Source organism: Macaca mulatta, chromosome 4, assembly GCF_049350105.2.
Source record: "Macaca mulatta isolate MMU2019108-1 chromosome 4, T2T-MMU8v2.0, whole genome shotgun sequence".
NCBI lineage: Eukaryota > Metazoa > Chordata > Mammalia > Primates > Cercopithecidae > Macaca > Macaca mulatta.
This window is the reverse complement of record NC_133409.1, coordinates 171,022,729-171,043,115: the sequence shown is the minus strand read 5'-3', so window position 1 is coordinate 171,043,115 and position 20,387 is coordinate 171,022,729. Positions and strand designations below refer to the sequence as shown.

Here is a 20,387-nt window from a genome sequence, read left to right as displayed (position 1 = left end):
TTGTCTCTTACCTCAATACAGTGGAGGCAGCTGGATATGAATTGCCTCAAATTCATCCTTTCCACTAGCAGACTTTTCCTTTTACCTAACACTCCTTCTGTCCTCTTTTCCTTCCCTCTGGCCTTAGAAAACAGCCTTAGGTCTTCCCCTGTTTTAAACCAATGCTCGGCCTGGACTCTTAATGCTCTGCTCTGCTTTCTCCAAAACCTTGCCGTTCCACACCTCTCACTCCTCCTTGTCTTTTCACTCTTCTTTTATTGGCTCCTCCCACTGGGCCTATGAACCTCTTGGAAGAACAAAACAAATCAGATAGTCAAAAACTACTTTCCTTTCACCCTGTGTTTCTCTATCCCCCACTCCTTTGCAGTTCACTGTCTTTATTTTAAGCTCAGGAGTTTGTGAGACAGTTCCACTTTGCTTTCTTCTCTCCCCTCTCCCCTCTGTCCTGTCCCATCACTTCCTCAGCCCACTTCCCTCCAGGCTTCCCCAAACCCTGCATGCTTCGGGAAACACCACCTAGTGGCCTCTTAATCGCTCCATTCATAGAAGCTTTTTCAGTCCTTACCTTTTGCATCCTCTACTGATTTTGACATCGAAACGCTGTTCTCTTGACTTCTGTGGCCAAAATACTTTGTTCTCCTAATTTTTTTTAACCGTGGCTTTTTTGCCTCTTTTTTGGGGTTTCTTTTCCTCTACTTGCTCCTTAAAAGTTGGAACTACCTCCCATTCTGCCTTAATTGGAGAGTAATTAACCCAACAGAACCACTTGCCAAAGCTTAAACAAATGTCTACAGTCTGGGGTGTCATTCCTGGAGTATCTGATTCAGTATGTCCTTCTAGAAACCTGCAGTATCATGGCTCTGTTATATTCTGTCATATGCAGGTACCATAATTATATGTAACCATTTCTTAAATATTCATTCATTCAACAAACATTCATTGAGCACCTTCTATATCCCAGGTGCTGTCGCTTACTGAGTTTTTGTCTATCATGAGAAGCACTCTGATAGGTAGCTTTTCTTTCACTTTTTTTCATAGTCTCAGTATAGGCCGAATTACTCTATTAAAAGATACAGTTTTTGAAGATCTTGATACCTGTGGTCAAATTTTTTCATAGAAAGCCCTATTTTTGCTTCTACCAACTCTAGGCTATGGTTTTAACTACGAGTTATGTAAGAAAGTGGCTCCTGAACTCTTTACCACTAGACTCTGCTCTCTCTAGATTCGGGTATCCAACTGCTTGGAGTTCTTGATGAACTTGCCTCTTTGCCTTTCCAAACGCTAATGCCCCGCTACCTGAGTGCCCTCTACTCTTTGCATATAGTCACACCATTACTGCGTGCCTCAGAATTGCTTATTTACTTCCCTAAGTTCCTGCATGCAGGGTTGTTTATCTTCGAGTATCCTTAGTGCTGGCGCACAGGAGCTAATGAATATATGCTGAGCGCAATGGACTCTGTGTATGAATGTTCCCATGTTTTAGGAGTTATTCTGTAGTTTTCCGTATGATTGGACCTTTGCAATTTAGAATCTATAGCCAACATTTTTTAAAAAAGGTAATTGAGCACATTGTTAGGTTTTATTGAATTTAAATAATACAGTTCATATATATTAAGATATTTATTCATTATAGGTACTTTAGTAATTGGAGAGGATACAAACGGTAAAATGAAAACTGTCTGTTAATGTACTACCCTCAGATATCCAGTTGGGCCTTCTTCGTAGATATATGAATGTATATGTCTGTCAAGTGTGTGTGTGTCTGTACATTTCTACACATTCATCTTCATGGCACAAAATGTTTAGAATTGTGTCTTTTTAACGTAATATATGTTGAGCATTTTCCATCAATGAATATTTTGTAAAAAATACATTTATTGGCTAAACAATATTCTCCTGTATAGAAATATTTAAGTATTTGTTTAACCAACTCCATACTGCTTTGTATATAGAATTCCTGCCACGTTATTATTAACAAAAATGCTGTAGTAATGTCACAATAGCAATTAATTTATTAGACAACTATGTGTCAAGGGTCTAGTGACCCTCGCACCTATGCACTATGTTGAGTAAGATACAGTTTAATGTGGAAAGCAAGCAAACAGACTCTAGGAGTTTCGGGGAGATGTCAGGGAAGGCTCCCTGCCAGAGCTCAGGGGGACAGACAACATGGCTATTGGCTGGTTTCTTTGCTCAGGATATTTGTTAGGATAACACTTGATTAGTATGAAGAAGAATATCCTTCTCTATGTAATACTGAGGGTTTTTTGAAACATTAAAGATAGATACGATTTAATCAAGTACATTTGGGACAGTATTTAACTTATCTTTACTCCCCTTCCTTGTCCTATTGCTGTGACAAATGATAATATGTTGCTTCTGAATATTGAAATAGCTTTGCTTCCTCTTTTCTGTGAATGTGCTTCTTGATATAGATTGTTAAAGCTGTGTTCGTATATGGTGTTGGTTTTTCTGCCCCTTTGGCTGGGTTTGGTATCTGAGGCATGCCAGCTGTATACAATGATGTAGTATGCCTTCTGTGTTATCCTGGGCTCCGGAGCAGTTTAGGACAGGCTTTATTCTTTAAAATTGGAAAGAAGTTGGTAATAAAATTCTTGGGCCTGGAACCTTTTAAAAAAGCAAATTCTGTGTAATGCTGTGGCAACGTTCTCAGCTTTATCAGTGCTGGTTATTCTGGTCAAGCTTCCCTCATTCTGGATCAGTTTGGATAGTTGTAGGTTTTTCTAGGATTTTACTAGTTCATCACAATTTTCAAATTCATTAGCACAAAGTTGAGTCTTTGGTTTCTTTTTCACTTACTGCAGGCAGTGTTTTTGTTTGAAATACTGCTAGTCTAGACGGTGATTTTCAGCATTATAACAGCGTGTCGTCTTCCTCAAAGACAGGTAAGTCCAGAAGTATTTGAGATGTGAAACTTGTAGGTTAAAATGGGTTGATTGTAAAGGTGGGTTTACTCAGTTTACTTAGTAGTGAAGACTAGGAATAATCTTCACGTACAAGAGCATGTATAAATGATTGTGTGTGCTGGATACAATTTTAATTTTATGCCATTGTCATTTATTTAGTGCTATTGAAATAGCACAGTTCACAGTAAGAGTAAGGCACTTGCACTGGCATATAATGAGAGGAAGTAGGAATTATGTTTTATTCAGTAGTAAAAATAGTGCAGTTACATATGGTGATCTTTTTTCAATCAGATGGTACCTCTTTCAGTAAACAGAGGTGCCTTTTACAGTTCATTAGGATTTACTTCATAAAATGTTACCACTGTGGGTTTTGAAGGCTAAATGAAGAGGGAGGATGCACTGGTGCTAGTGCAAAGGCTGTATGGTGCCCAGCAGAACAGCATGAGAGAAGGATGAGCTGATAGAAGTAGGTGAGACATGACTTAAATCTCTTACAGATCTAAGGGAGTAATAGTTGACTCGAGTGCTTTCAGTGTACTGATACAGCTTCCCAAATGTTGACATCATTTATAATGTTAAAGATGATAAAATGGTAGATTCTTAAGTGAAACCACCCAGTGCCAGTTTTCAGTTTGTGTGTAGGTGCTTTTTTCTCTTTTTCTTTCCAGAATGCAGATTCTGTGTCACTTGGCAGGTTATTGTCTTGTCAGTGTTTATATGATCAGTAAACCACTCAGCTCCATCTAATTGCCATTATTACTAACGATCATGAGCTAGGCAGCTCTAGAGAAACAGGGTTCTGTGCACGACGTTCACTGGTGGTACAGAGGAGACAGTGATGGGCTCTGGACAAGGGTGTTAGGGAAGTTTGCCCAGAGAAGCCCCATCTTGAAAGGATGCCCCGCAGAGAAGAGACTGTGTGGGAGGCGCCTTCAGGGAAGAGGACAGAGTGGCTGTTAAGTCCTAGGGTCTGGTTGAGCCTGGACTTCACTGTGCCTGATCTTGAAGAGAGAACGGAAGTGGCAAAGGGCAAAGAGGTAACTAGATCACAAAGAACCTCGTTAACCACACAGGGGAGTTTGAGCCTTATTTACCATCGAATTGATATTAAAATCATAGTTAGGATACACTGAAGTAGGAGCTCCTCTGTGGGAGAGCCTTCGTCCCTGTAACTCTTCACATTAGACCTGACACAGAGCAGGTGTTCAATACAGTAAAAACACAGCATTCATTGAACCAAATCCTAACAACTTAGTGGGCTGGTCCTCCACCCTGTGGTGCATTAGAACCCAAGGCTCCTGGGGAATGAGAGTCAGGCTTCTGAGATGCTGAGGAAGACCCTCCCCACACACACTGTAGCATAGACTGAAGAATGGTCAGAGAGCAAGGTGTTACTACAAATCCTTATTTGAAGGTTGTTTAATTTTTAGAAGTGATTTGTTTTTAATTCAGTCTTCTTCTAGAACCCCTAAAGAAAGATGATTATTTCTTAAGGGCTCTAGGACTTTTTCCTTTTGTTCAGCGGTTTCAGATTATGTTTCGCTAATAAAGAGACTTCTTTTATGATTATTTGGGAATGATGAAAATGAGATATTTTTGGAATCACTTTCTTACACAAAATTTTTAATTTAAGGTGTCATACAAGGTAGTTCTTATAGCCTTTATCATGAACAGTTTCTTTGTTTTAAAGAAGAAAGAAAAACTTTAAAAATGTATACATTTTTAGTAGTTGCAGAACAAAAATGTAGTCTATACTATTAGTTACTTCTCTTCTAGCCTATTGCTGTTTTAGCCACTGGCCTTTCTGGATCTTAGAGATTACGGATCCATTCGTGTGTTTGCTGGGATTTTTTTTCCAAGTTATGGCTCCTCCAAGTATATTAAATGTAAAAATTGAATGAATTAACATTACATGTTAATTTAAATACAGTAATAACTCATTATAGTAAGAATGCATATTATTGACTTCAGGTATGAGTATTCTTTTTGTTTGTATATCTACTTTTGTTTTTAGGTAACAGCAACAGAGAAACTATTGTTTATTTCTCAATGTGTAGTTCTTTGTGAAATCGTTAACCCAGATCCCAGTGATGGTGGGGAGGGCATGTTGGGGGATGTCTCAGAATCTAAGGTACCATTTTTTTCCCTTTGCTCCCCTCCCCCAAATCAAGACTTACGGTGAGAGATGTGATTGCTGGCAAGTGTTACCCTTGGTAAAGGTTTGGCAAAAAGGATGTGTTGAAAACTGCCTCTTACATTGATGAACTTAAAGCTGTAGATTTACAGTCTAGCAGGGAGCCCTGAAATTAATGTAGTTGTGAAAGGAGCAGGATTTTTCATTTTTAATAGGGAATTACATGTATGCATAATATGTAAGCATGTATGATATTAGTTGAAACGTAAAACTATATTTTTTCTCTGTCATGGTGAAAAAATATAAGTAATGCTTTACATATCAGTGAACTGTCTTGTATGAATCAATTAAGAGCGTGTAGTAAATGACTACTTTCTTTGTAATTTTGGAGTCTTTTTTAAAACACATCGTATTTACCAGGAGAATTTTAAAAACACACTAAATATAAACAGGAATTTTAATAAAACTTGCCCAAAGCAAAAGCTTTTATAATGGCTGTTACAAGCTAATTGGAGATTGTTTACCTATTGATCTGGAGCTATAGGTAGAAGCATTTGAGGAGGTACTTATTATATTTATTGTAGTAGATGTCCTAAATTAGTAGTCTGAATTTATATACTGTTATTATCAAGATAAAAGGTAACATGATTGAAAATTTTAAAAATGGAGGCTAGTATTTTGTAAGCAAATATAAACTGGTTATTTTTGTAAGAGTTTTGTTATGTTGAAGTGCAAACAGAAAGTGGCCAAACTTCAATTACTTAATAACAGCTATTCTGTAAGTATTTGTTAATCATGAGTTTTTGTTGCTTTAAGCCACAACTGATTCTATTAAGAAGAGTTTTTATTATATAATGCAAAATTATGTGCACATAAACTATTAAGCACAGTTGTTACTACTGTGAATATATAATACATACATATTATTTATGATTCTTAAGTTTGGGTGAATTACTGGCATAGAAATAATAGTGCTTTGGTAATAAAAGTCCTTTTACGTGTTTTTCAAGTACTATATATTATGTGATTTGTCTATTATTTATAGTTTCAAAATCTACAGGTAATTCATGTATTTCATTTTTAAAAAGTGGGCCTTAGCCTTTTGTTACTTATACTGTGTTAATACAGATTTCATGCAAGCATTCCATATTTTTCTCTTTGAAGCAAAACTACCACTGAACGCAGGATCTAGTTTCTGTGTTTAATGTGTGTTTTCTTCCAGGACTATTTTCAACTTTGCTCATCGTTTCATGAGCAGTAACTTTAAGTTTGTAAATCAGAAAAATTGTCTTATTCCAAAAATTGCCTGTGCTACTCTCAAATTATATTCTGGATCTGATAATTCTCAGGAAGCAAATAAGACATTGCTGTGGGCGAAACATTTATCAGGATGAAAATTTAGTTTTTTTTGACTATTGTTGAGATGTAACGTCTCATATTTCAAACTAGCTTGCTTCCTTTGTTCTTTTCTCCCACTTTGCCTTGGCAGGTTGGATCAATATGCAATCGAAGGACGTTTCATCTGTAAATAGAAGGTTCTCTGAATTTCCTGGCCTTTCTGGCAAGATAGGGAGAGAGGCAGGTAGATCGGAGTTTGAAGGGCCCATGATGTGCGGTGTCTGCCTTTTATTTATTTGGGGTAGGATACCATATTGGAGGTTACATCTTCCATGGCCAGTGAGCAGTGGTAGGGTCAGCATTTTTGGAGACAATTTCTGAGGCTGATGCATTTATCTAAATTGTGCTTACACATTTGGGATATCTAGAATGTTACATAATTATCAGTGTTGTCTTCAGTTCAGTACAATATAGTACCCTGGGAATTTGTTCCTTTTACCATTTTAATAAGTACCTAGACCAGTGTGTTAAATTTGGAATCTATTACTGCCCATGGCATGAAGTATGTATATCCTTATAAAATTTAAATTAATTATTATTGAAATAGAACATGCACATATTTAGAAAATCCAGTTGTGCCCAGAGCCCCAGGTCAAAGAACAGCAGGAGCGAGGCACTGCTCCCAACTCTCTTAGTTATTGCTCCTGGGTTACATCTGTCTGACCAAACTGTGCACATGTGTAGCAGTTCTGCAGTCAGTTGTATATAGTACCTCTTTAATGCAGTACTCTGCCCTCATACTTCATAGATGCCGTCAGCTCTGTGCTGCCAGCAAGGGATAGACACTTCCTGCCATGCCACATTTCAGCTCATCCTCGCCTCTGTTTTTCCATCCTTTTCTGTCTTCTGCCTTAGGTCTTAGCTTTGCTCATTCTGGTCGTTTCTAAGCTAGTAGGCATTTGTCATATCTCTAAAATCCCTATTAGGTACTTTTAATGTAAAGATAGTATTATTTTTAGATACTTTTATTAGATGACTAAACTTTTAAAGCTGTAGTTCAGTATCTAAAGTGCACTAATTATTTGCATTATGAAAACATTTTTTAATTGGAAATAGTCCTTGTGACTAAGAAATTATTAAAATGATAAATTTAAAAGGGAATATATCCTTCAACAGTTTATACACGTCTGTATCATAATTTATTCAACACATATTTATTACTGTATATCTGACACTGTTTAAAAGTAGTGTGTTTGTTTTACTGTATTCTTATTTATCTCAGGTAAATTGATTTATAAATTTTTCTCTGTTTTTCTTAGACAAAATTGAAGAAGCACAAAAAGAACTTAATGGGGCAGAAGTTTCAAAAAAAGGTAAATTAAAATCAGCTTGAATGTAAACTTTATTCTTGCAGTGATGCCTATACATATACCTCATAAATATAGCCTTATGAAATAAATCAATATAGACATATCACAAAATTAGAAATCCCCTTGAAGTTATTGATACTTAACATTTTGTGGACTTTGCTTTATGAAACATTTTGACCACATAGCGCATTCTTTGTTTCCCACATATTAATGTATGACTGGTAGAAGTGTGAAAGGTTATTGCAACTCTGTTGAAAGTCCTGTTTGTGAGACTGTCCTGTATCAATGAAAGTGCCAATATAAGGAACACAGTTGGCTGTGTCCATGCATGTGTGTTCATGTGTGTATTCGTGTGATGCAGTTTTCTGTTTTTGTAATGACAAAAACCTAAGACAACTAAAACAGCCTGAATACCAGTCAGTGGAAGAATAGTTGAATAATTTGTAGTATACTCATATTTTGGGATATCATGCAGCTTTGAAAAAATGTTAATTACTTTAGTTGATGGTGATGACTTATCAAATAAGAAAAACAACATTGCAATGTAGCATGTAAAATATCTTATTTTTTGGTGAAAACTAACAAAGCCAAGTGTGTATACAACTATCTGTGTGTATATATGTATACATACACACGCAGAGGCTTCTATGAGATTGGACAGTGTTGGAAAGGATTTATACACAGAACTGTGTATAATAGTGGGAAGAGGAGCAAGGGAAGATGACCCACTCATTTATATGCCTTTGTATTATTTCGCTAGTTACAATGTGTATAATTTTATATTAAAATTAAAAACTTGAAAAAATTGGTTTTCACCATAGAAAACACTGATTATCTTTCCAAGTAATATAAGAAAATAGATGTGATGCAGAAGATCACGTAGGGATGGTCACATAGTGAGGTGCATAGTGTTTAAACACTACCTGTTAATGAGCAGAATTGATTATGTGCTTTTAATATTGTGGGAGAATTAAGTTTTCTTTATGACATTTGTATTCCATGATTTATTATTTATTTTGCCTTGTTTATATCTTCGAGTTACAGCCGACTATTTTGACAGAGTAATTTAGCTAAATAGGATTCCAATTGAAAGCCTTTTTACAAAAAATAGCTTTTAAATCTAGTTAGACTACTGAGTAGGTGTCTGTAGGGGAAATAATTTCTTGCCATGCCAGTTCTCCATCTCTTGGACCAGCCTGTGAAGCCTCCAAGATGGTTTGGGGTTGGTCTTACATTTATGGGGTACTGTGTGGCACCCCTCATGTCTTCCTTCTCCTCACCCCACACTCCTTCCATGGACACTCTGGAAGGGCCATGTAGTTCTGACCCTCTAATGACGTTCTTGCAGAAAAGCAAGGATAGAAAGAGTACAGATGTCTCCATGGCCACGTTGTCCCTTTGAAGGGCTGACTGACTTTAACGCATAAGGTGTTTAAGGCACTCGGGTTGTAAGAGGCTGTACTTTTAAAGTTTTGTCTATAGCCAGCCTTTTTTTTTTTAATTTTTATTTTTTTTACATCTAGTCATGGTTTAGAGCTGCTTCAATTAGCAAAGTAAATGTGAGCTTGTCTTCCTTTTCCTTATTACTTCTTTGGCAAGAGTTTTCAGAGCAGTGAACTAAATGCCTGATAGGAAGGAGGAAATGAAACAAAGGTTCTAGAAAGAGAAATTGGATAATGAGGTTCAGAATAATGGATTGGGCTACAGTTGGCAGGCTACACTTATTTAAGAGCTAGGATGAATACCAAGTGAGCATTGTTCTGTGCAGTTCACTGCATAGAATTACTACTTGGCTTTCATTTTTATACAGAAATTAAAAATAAAATAGTTTTCCCTTTCAAATATAAGTAAGAAATAATATCAGTTTCTCTTTAACAACATGAAAAGTCTGAGTAACAGTGGTGTTGAGATTTTTCAAACCTTTTCTTGCTGTTACCTATTTTATTTTAAAGGATATTCATTTCTTTCATCAAAGAATATGCTTTAAAATATAGTCATTCGTTTTAGATTATGGTAAGTCATCTATAATAGATCTCTTTTTCATTGTTTTTCTGATGTACTTTGGGTTTTTTCCCCCTGTAAGTTTAGCCACATTCGCTTTTTAAAAAAATTATTTTTAAACACTGCTTGTAGTTCTAATGCTTTGTCTCCATTGAAGGTTCTGTGGTCTTTAACTTATTCAAGGCTCTTTCTCCCTTTCTCTCTTTTTTGTAATTATTAGGACAAGTAACTAATTTATTTTCAGGAGCATCTAGCATAGTAGTAGGCTCTTAAAAGCAACTTCCTCATTAATAGATTAAAAAAGACGTTTCCTCCTGTATTTTAATAATTTAAGGAGGATTAAATCTGTTTAGTGTAATATGGAAATAAAGAAACTGACTTTGCCTATCATACACCAATAGAATAAAGAAATGCACTGAATTATGTTAATGTACTTATTTTATTCTTTTTCTCTTTTGAATGAAAATCAGATGACTTTAATTTGATTTATTTTTATTTTAATCAATTTGGGGTAGATACAAGGATGCAACATTCACACAAGTCTCCATAATGTCATTATGTTTTTCCTTACAGTGCTATCTCCAGATTCATAACACGCATTTGGCTTGACACTATTTTTAAAATTATTGAGTGGGATTTAAATGAAATAGTGACTGTCACAGATGTGGTAATGGAATATGAATAAAATTAACTGAGAAGAAATAAATAGATCGATTAGGAGAGCTTTGATGACTTTCTCAAGCTTTAATTTTAATACTCTGTTTTAAGTTTTTGTCTTATAATGTTTGACACATATACATTAATATGTAATATATGTAGCATATTAAATTACAAAGCATAAGAAAGACATGGTAGTCTTTGATTCTCACACCCAATTTAAGAATGGAAATGTTACCAGTACCATTGTATCCACCCACATGCTGATGGGCAATTCATCCCGTTGTCTCTTCTGTAGAGGTTTTACTGTCCTTAGTTTTGTGTTACTCATTTCAGTCCTTTTAAAAAGCAATTATGTCATATAAATATGTATCTCCAAACAATATATTTTCTAGTTGTGCCTGAATTTGAACTTTTAAATGAAACGATAATTGTACATAGTCTTCTGCAGCTTTTTTCACTTAACGTTGTTCCTAAGGTTCACCCATGCTGTTGCACATAGCTGTTACTTTTCATTATTGTAATAATATTGCACTGTATGAAATTGTTGGCCCATTCTTCTGTTGATAGATTTAAGTTATTTCCACCTTTTTTGCTATCATAAACAATGCAGGTATGAATATTTTTGTATCCTGGTGCCTATGTGTGAGTTTTCTAGAGCATATATAGGGAATGTGGATGCTCAGCTCTGCAAAATGATGCTATGTTGTTTTCCAGAGTTTTTTGGGGGGATCTTTTTGCATTCCCACCATCAGTGTCCAAGAATTGATTTTGTACTATCAAGTGCAAGGTATTTTTAGTCTTTTATTCTTTTTCTAATTGAATAGATGTTAAATACTCTTTTATTCTGCTTTGGTTTTTGTTTCCCTGATTACTAATGTTAAAAGAAAAACTTAAGACACAAAAGTTTAACGGATTTTATTTAAACAAAGAATTATTCATGAATCAGGCATCATTCAGAAGCAGAAGAGGTTCAGAGAGCTCTGCTGAGCAGTGTGAGCAGCAAGCTTGTATAGGCTGAACACGGAAGCAAAGTGAGAAGTCACCTGTTTGGCTGCAACTAGGCATCTGCCTTCTTTGGATAGGGCGTGATGAAGTGTTTGCTGTATTTGGGCATGATCTGATCAGTTGACTGCCTGCAAAGTAGCGATTTGTTACAAAAAAATACTCTAAATTAGGTTTCTGTTTGTGTGCACACTAAATTAGGTTGCAGTTTGTTAGGTCATAACTCAAGGTAAGGAGACAGCCTCAGGCAAATGGCCTCCTGCTTACTTAATTTAAGAATGTCAAACATGTCTTCATTTGTATTCCCCCTTACTGAAATGCTTGCTAGTATCATTTTTCCCTTTTGTAAAAATTGAGTTGTCTTTTTCTTAATATATTTTGAATAACTATCTTTATTCATTTTATGTGCTTTATTTTTCAGATTTATTTTTTACTTTGTTTAAAGTGCCTTCTATTCACTAAAGCGAATGGAAGCTCTTGATTTTAATATTGTCAACCTATTAATTTCTTGCTTTTGTGATTCATTTTTTTTGTATTTTTATTTGTCTTAAATTATTCTCTACCACAAGGTCTTAAGTGTATATATATTTTTCTATATTTTCTTCTAAAAGACTTCCACATTTCAGATTAAAAACCTGTCTGGAGTTTGTTTTTTTAAAAAAATATACTTAGTTTTTTATTGTAGTGTAAGTTAGGATTCAAGCTTCTTTTTTTTCTCAAGTGGATAACCATTGCTAATATTGTTAAATGTCCCTGAAACATTTAGTATGTTTTCTTTTTACTGTTTCATGTTAATTTTTCTTTTTTTTTTTTTTTTGAGACGGAGTCTCCCTCTGTCACCCAGGCTGGAGTGCGGTGGCCGGATCTCTGCTCACTGCAAGCTCCGCCTCCCGGGTTTACGCCATTCTCCTGGCTCAGCCTCCCGAGTAGCTGGGACTACAGGCGCTCGCCACCTCGCCCGGCTAGTTTTTTGTATTTTTTAGTAGAGACGGGGTTTCACCGTGTTAGCCAGGATGGTCTCGATCTCCTGACCTCGTGATCCGCCCGTCTCGGCCTCCCAAAGTGCTGGGATTACAGGCTTGAGCCACCGCGCCTGGCCAATTTTTCATTTTTGTGTTGGTTTGTTTCTTAGCTCTCTGTTCTGTTCTGTTCTATGAATTTGTGTGCCCATGTTTTAATATCACAATATGTTAATTATTTACCACTTTATTGTCTTGATATACAGTGTGCAGTAACCAGTATACACTGTATACAGTACGGCAGATTCCTTGTGTTATTTGCCTGCAGAACTGTTTTGCCTATAGTTCTTTGCTCATCTATTTGAATTTTACAGTCAGGTTTTTAAAAAGCTTGTTGGAATTTTGTTTGGGTTTAATTGAATTCGGGGCAAACTGAATTCAAATTTGATTGAATTCAGAGTTTTCAGGCCTCCTATTCAAAAAAGATTGTATATTTCTGATACTTGTGTTTTCTTTAGTGTTTTATCATTTTTCTCCATATGAATCTTTAATTTTTTTTGCTCTATTTCTTAGAATTTAGTGTTTTCCTCAGTTTAATAATTTTTTCTTTTGTAAAATTGTTTTCTAGCTCCTGGCAAATAAAAATGCAATATATTTTTGAATATTTATTTTATATCCAGCTCTTTGGCTGGATTCTCATTCATTATGAAAATTGCTGGTGTTTTCAGATTTTCTTGTCATATCAACTGGGAATAATGAAAGTGTGTTTCTTAATTTTGAAATCATTGTTTCTTTATTTTTTTTATCTTGCTCAGTCGGCTCCAGTAAAACTGGTCTCTTAGACTTGTTCCTGATTGTAAAGAAAATGCTTCTAATTTTTCACCATTAAAATGTTCACTATCTTTTTTTGTGGGAAGAGATTCTGTATATTTTTTAATTGCTTAAAGGTGTTATCTTCTATTTTTTATTTGTTGAAATTATTTTTAAAAAATCATAAATTGATTTTTATTTTTATCACGTTTTGTTTCTATGTAAAGATGATCTTACTATGTCCTTCATTCTTTCATTCTGATGTTTAAAAGTGACTTACATGTCTTTAAACCAATGTGGTCATGATGTTTAATCTTAATCACTGCTAGATTTGATTTGTTAATATTTTATTGAAGAATTTTGAATCCATGTTCAAGGCATTGGTTTATATTTTTATTATTTTTTATAATTTTCTCTGCCTGATTTTGTTTTAAGGTTATGCTAGTTTGATTGGATGATTCGAGGGCTATATGCTTCTGATTCCCATGGAGCTGTTTGTTTGATATTGGAATTGTACCTTTGTAGGCAAGTCTTACAACATATTTTGACTTTTGGGAGAGACTGCAGGGTAGACTTTTAACTCCCAATTCAGTGTACTTAACAGTAAGGATTATCCAAACATTCTATTTTCTCTTCAGGTTTAGGAAGTTGTGTTTTTCTTATAATTTATCCATCTTATCTAAACAGTTACATCTATTGGCAAAAAATCATTCATAGTATTTTCTTGCTCTCTTTCATTTCTGCTGTGTGTGTAGTTATGTCTATTTTTTATTGCTTCTGTCATTCATTTGTGCCTCTCCTTGCTTTCTTGATAAGAGTTGCCAGTTTTCTGTTTTACTTTATTTTTATTTTGCCAACATCTGGTTTTCATGATACTTTCTTGCTTCATCCTTTTTAGTTTCATTAAATTTTGTTCTTTTTTATCTTTTCCTGTCTTTTTTTTTAGGTTTGTTCTGTTACTCAAATTTCTTAACTTGGAATGCTCATTCATTTTTAAGCCTTTATTCTGCTCTATTGGCATCACTTAAAGCTGTTAATTTCCTTGTAAGTATTGCTTAGATGTATCATACACAATTTTGTATTTGTTAGTTTCATTCTTTTCTATGCTGGTTTCTTCTCTGACCCCCACCCACCCCAAATCATGTTTGATTTTTTTTCCTCCACATAGATGAGGATCTTACTATTTTTTTAGTAATTTCTCACTTAATTGCATTGTGTCGTTAATTGTTTTATAAAACCATTTAGGATATCCAAAATTATTTCTTCTCTGTTTCTGAATAGCGTGTAATCAAAATTTTCTGAGAATGTGATATAAAAGTACTCATAGATTTTATGTTAGAAACTGAGCATTTCTTAAGTAAATTAATCATTTTGCCATGATGAAAAAGCTGAAGTTGAAAAATGTTAAATAACTTAATCCAAGGGAGTGCAATCAGAAAGTACATGAGGAAAATGAAGCCCATGGCTTGGACTGTGCTATTCTGATACTATTCCCTGGTATAACTAGATAAGATCTGTGTTAAAGTGATAGTTGAATTTCTGGTACAGTTTTATTTCTGTTCTAACTTACCCTTGTGAATGATGGGATTATGATAGCAGTCACCTACGGAAACGTTATGATCCAGGATAAAATAGTTAGGATTCAGACAATGGCCATAGAGAAAGGTGGAGACTTTAGGTCAGCTTGCATTATGATTTTTTTAACATTATTTTCTGTCTCACAATAAGAACCTACAATTGCCACTATCATTACCAGTAATTTCTTTTCAGCAGCAGTGGTATCACTCTTACATTATATACTTCAGCCCCAGAACATTTTTATTTTTTAAATAATTTCTGTATCACCATCTATGTAAGAGTAAGAGGGCCTAAATATATATAGGTAGTTTATATGGGTTAAGAAATATAGTAAGGAAATCTGTTCTAGTATGAATGATATTCATATTTGCTCTGAAAAATCAGTTGATACGTGGGATTTTTGTTAACATAGGCATGATTTATTTCCTGAAATATGCTTCGCTTATCTGGGGAAGCTTGAGGGAAGTTAGGTTCCTGTGTAAAACGAGACTAAGTCAGAAGTGAGAGTGGCACTCCACTGGATCATGAACTCTATAATGTGTCAGTAAAAATGCTAGTTTCTTACCTACATTTCTACATTAAAAAATGAATATTTGTATTCATTTTATAATGATATTATTACAAAATTTTAATTTTTTGGAAGATAATGTGAATGAGTTTCTAAGGGGTGAAAAATGGTGACTCTCATTAAAAAAAATTTTTTAATTACCACATATAACTTTTTTTAAGACGAAGGCTAATTTCAAATAAATATTTTATGTTAATAAGGGCATGCTTTATTGCCAGTGACGCTCTTCCTTAAACATTCTGCTGAGTATAATTAAGAAAATACAAGAGCATATTATTGTAATTAGGGATGACAAAGTCCTTCCTATGTAATAGCGAAATTTAGGTAGTATAGTAGAAAAGTTGGACAGATTTTGTTAAATTAAAATGAAGAATATCAGTACCATAAAAGATAAGATGAAAATGTTTTAAAACTGGGAGAACATTTGTACAATAAAACAAAACTTGATAGGCTTACCTTAGAAGGGTATTGACAGTTTACAAAATGAAAGCTCATGTAGATATGGCTAGAGGAAAGACTAGTGTAGTATTTTTGTTAGATGTCTGAATGATAAGAGTATTTTTAAAGGAATGCAGTTTTATTATTTTAATATTATATTGATATTAACTAGTTTATTTTTTATCCAGTTGTGGTCTTTGGGTTTCTTAATTATTAGGAAATAATATATTTTCATGAAAATGTTTAATAGAGGTTTATTTTAAATAACAATATTTGTAGATCCTAGTCTCTTAATGTTAAGTGCCCTAATGTTAAATGCCCTATCATGTTTTTTCCTTGTACCTCTCGTTGATTTATTTAGTGAATTGTTGTGATGCACCAGCCTTTTTTTTTTTTTCTGCCCTGATAAATAGATAGGAAAGAAAGTCTAAACCTTAAAGGAGCCCGCAAGCTTTAATCCAGCTCTTTCCCAAATCATCGTAAATCCTGAACTGGTAGAGCAAAAATTCATGAGGTAGACTGGCAGCAGTGCCTAACAAATTTCCCTTGGGAAAACAGCAACAGATTTTTTTATTTTTTAGAAAAGAAAGTCATCTCCTTTTTTCACTATTAAAATTTCAAATTTAAATATTCATATCTTATGAAGTATTCTCTTAGTGTAACAGACAGTGAATGCTGTGAGCTTGACTTACAGGGAAATTAGTATTGTTTTAATAATTTGTGTCATTTATGTAAGTTAAAGGTATCATGTGTTAACCATGTCAATATTTTGAGAAATTTAAAAATCCCAAATCCCAAGAGATCATTGCCTTTCAGATAGACTGCCAACTTTATGAAAGATGATTTGCATAATAACATAAACAAAGCATTTTGTAGTACATTAATGTAAAATAAATGTCTTCAAATATCCTGTCCTTACTGTGTTTAAGTTCAAACATTGCTCCTTTTGAAATATGAAAGCAAAAATTCTCAACATTTCCTAACAGTGTTACTCATCACGGTCTATTGAGCCATTTATTAGAGACTTAAATAGCTAACCTGATTTTAATTTTATAGGATGATTCATAGAAAGACTCACATTCTTGTGCATACTTAATAGCATATTTCATTGACTTCAAAATGCTATTGATTGCAAGATGCACAATGATTTTATGCATCCTTTAGCAAGGAGAAAAGTCACTGCCAATTAAGTTATGACACAGTGCTCTTATAATTGATTAGAAGATGCATCCTGATTTTAGAGGGATTAAAGTGTTTTTTAAAATTTGTCTTACATTATATTAAATACATATTTATCTCCACTGGTACATTTTTTGACAAGAAAGATAAAGTAATTAAGATAATGGCATATGGATTTGAGCTGCTTTGACAGCATCCCTGAGGACTGTGAAAAACAAAGGATTGAAATTATCCTAGAGGCTCATTTGCGGATTCATGGAAGAGTGGTATGGGGAGAAAAACCCAGGTTTTGTTTGTTTCACTTTGCTTCTTAGGTGATTGACTTCATGCCGTATGTCTCAGTATTTTCTATATAAATAATGTCATGGGGTGACTTATAAGGATAATATGTGTTGCTGTTCATCTATTTAGGCTTTTCCCCAGGTTTGCTACTGTATTCTCTATATAAGACCAAAAAGAAAGAGGTAAGCTTGTATATATTTTGCCTACATAGAGATTTGTTCTTTTTCTCATGTTTCCTCAGAGAAGAGGGCAGACATGTTGCGTAAACCTAAAGAATATAATTTGAGGGCAGAAATAGTAAAAAATAAAAGTGAGAGAAGGCAGATAAATTGAAGGCAGAGAAAGAACTAGGAGGAAGTCTAGAAAATGAATTTTTAAAAATGAAAAAACAAAGCATGGAAATAACAAAGTATCATTTAACCAAAAATATGGGGTTCTTTTATTGCTTCACTATGCAAAGGGTATTTTGTGGAGCTATGCTACACGCAGGAAATTTATCAGACTTTGAAGGATGTAGCTTAGAATTTTTCCCTGACCACCAAGCAATGGGGTGTAAAATTATTTTATTTAAGAAAAGAGTTGGAAGTAGCAAATGAGATTCTGTGGATGAGTGGGGAAGGGCAAGAAGAGGACTTAAAAGCATTGCAATGAAAACAAATGTATGTAATAACATTTATGCATGGCCTGATCTGCAGCGGGAGGTGGACTACGGGAGCCCGAGGGACGCTTTGGGAGTCCAGCCCACTGTGAAGGAGCAGGAGCCGGAGGGAAATGTCACTGAGTTTTTGGCCTGGAGGAGTGTGTTTATTTCAGCAGGCCCACCCCACATCATGTAGTTAGCCTTTTAGTCACTGTTTAGCATGACCCTCATATGTGAAGAAAAAACATGGTAACATAGATACAACTCACTGCTCCGCACCCTCACCCTCTCACCTCTGCCTGGGGTCTCCTCACATTTTCCCCTGCACAGTTTTGACCACAGTCATAGTGCAGCGCTTACTACAATTCTTAGTGCATGCAGTAGGCATTTGACAAACATTTATTGCATCAACGATGATGGATGGTAGAGGTGTCAGAAAGGATGGATTCCTTTACTTAACAGGCAGGATTTGTAAACAATGTGTTATTATTGCTTTCTTTGATTTCTTAAGTGTAGTTAGATATGTAATCTAGATTGCTTTTCTGAAGTAAATTGTTTCTTTCGTCATACTAAATTATCTAATGCAGTGATGTATACAGTTTGTGTATGTCACTGTCACAAAAATAAAAGCTTCCTTCTTTAACAGCTCCTAATGAATCCTTTCTTATGACTTCATTGAATCAGGAAGACTGAGACTATTCTCAGTGTAGTTATTTTGTAATATCATAACATCTTTGTAAACCTGGTGGGAGGTTGTGATAGTGTGAAGACCTGAGGATTCCAGGTTTCTGGTGTTAACACTACAACCTACAACTCAAACGTCCTGGTGGTAGAAATGTTAATCAAGGGGAGTTCACATTTCCCTGTTCTGGTAATAGACAGTATTGCCTGGGATTTAACCTTTTCTTGCTGATGTAGGGTCAGTTGGAGTGCTAGTGAACTAGCTGGGACAGGCTTAGAGGGGTTGGCTAGGGAGAGAGTTAACAATTTATAGCATTTTTTAAAGTGGTAAAAATACTCCCCACCGTGGATGATTTCAACCAACCAAATGGTTGCGGCTTGCAAAATTCCTGAATATTTATTTAGTAGTGGAGTGGTCCACAGCACACATTGCTTGGAGAAATCATTATCATACTATATTCTTGTGGATTCAACTACTGTATACTGTCGTAAGAGAGAGACATAACACTGACTGGACACTAATCCTAAGTTTAAAGATCCTAGAACTTTCTTAGAAAAATCACTGAAGTCTTTGGAATCTTTCTCGTGAAGGTGAGGCAAGAGGATATAAATCCGAAAGACTCAGGGGAGAGAAATGTGACTACTATTCTGTAAACCTAGTGTTTTAGTTGAAGGCTGAATCAACCTTCTAAGTGATTTTCTTAAACCTGTAAAAATAGCATCAGAATACAGGGTGAGTATCCCTAATCTGAAAATCTGAAATCTAAAATGCTTCAAAATTTGAAACTTTTTGAGCACTAGTATGATGCTAAAAAGAAATGCTCATTGGAGCATTTCGGATTTCAGATTTTCAGAGTAGGGATGCTTAGCCAGCAAGTATAATGCAAATATTCCAAAATCTGAAAAAAAATCAGAAATCCAAAACACTTCTGGTCCCAAGCATTTTGGATGAGAGATAGTATGTATTTGGTTTTCTCATCAGCGTCAGTTATCTTGTTAGCAACATTCAGGTTTGTCTTTCAGCTTTCTGCTACTTTTGTACAAACCATGCTATACAACATTAGAGCAAGTTATAAAAATAGAAAATGTATTTATTTCATGACACTTCACATCAGTTGTCACTTTTCTATTACCTTTTGTGCTAACCCAGCTATATCATAGCCAAAGAGGACCTGTGTTGAGTTACAAAGAATTGTAATTCAAGCAAGAATTGTTTTACAATTCAAGAATTGAATTACAATTCAAGCAAGAATTGTTCTTACCACTTTCTGTGAAGTGCTTGTCAGGAGTCAGGCAAAGTGCTTATTGAAAAGACAAATAAGAAGGTTAATACAACAAATACTCTAAGTATATACTTGGTTTTCTTCTCTTAGTGGCTTGTTTAAAAGACATAGTTATGTTAAGTAATGATAACAGTATATTTTTGAACTGTAACATTTATAAGTATAATATGTATATAACAGTAATAACACAAAAGGAGGAAAAAGGAAAATAGAGCTATGTAGGCATAATGTTGCCACATCTCACTGGAATTAAGTTAATATAAATCTAAAGAGACTCTGAAGATGTGAGGTAAGTCCTAGAGCTACTACAAAGGAAATAATCAAAAATCTCTATAAGTGAAAAAATCATTAAAGAAATTAAATATTACATGTGAAAATATTCACTTAGTGTAAAAGAAGACATTAAAGGAGAAGTAGAGGAACAAAAAAAAAAAGACACAAGACATACAGAAACAAAAAGTGAAATTGCAGGCATAAATTCAGCTATGTCAATAATATCAATAATATGAATGGATTAAACAGTCCAATCAAAGGCAG

The 20,387-nt window shown here is 34.6% G+C and overlaps 1 protein-coding gene across 5 annotated transcripts in view; it reads left to right on the top strand.

The window, feature by feature from the left end:
• Window positions 1-20,387, top strand: part of HIVEP1 (HIVEP zinc finger 1) — a 156,396-nt gene that overhangs the window by 72,203 nt on the left and 63,806 nt on the right. For all 5 annotated transcript variants that reach the window (XM_078001357.1, XM_015135569.3, XM_028847839.2 and 2 more), the window contains exon 3: window positions 7,719-7,772. In XM_078001357.1, coding sequence (XP_077857483.1) covers window positions 7,719-7,772 — 54 coding nt within the window. The remainder of the gene's footprint in view (window positions 1-7,718; window positions 7,773-20,387) is intronic.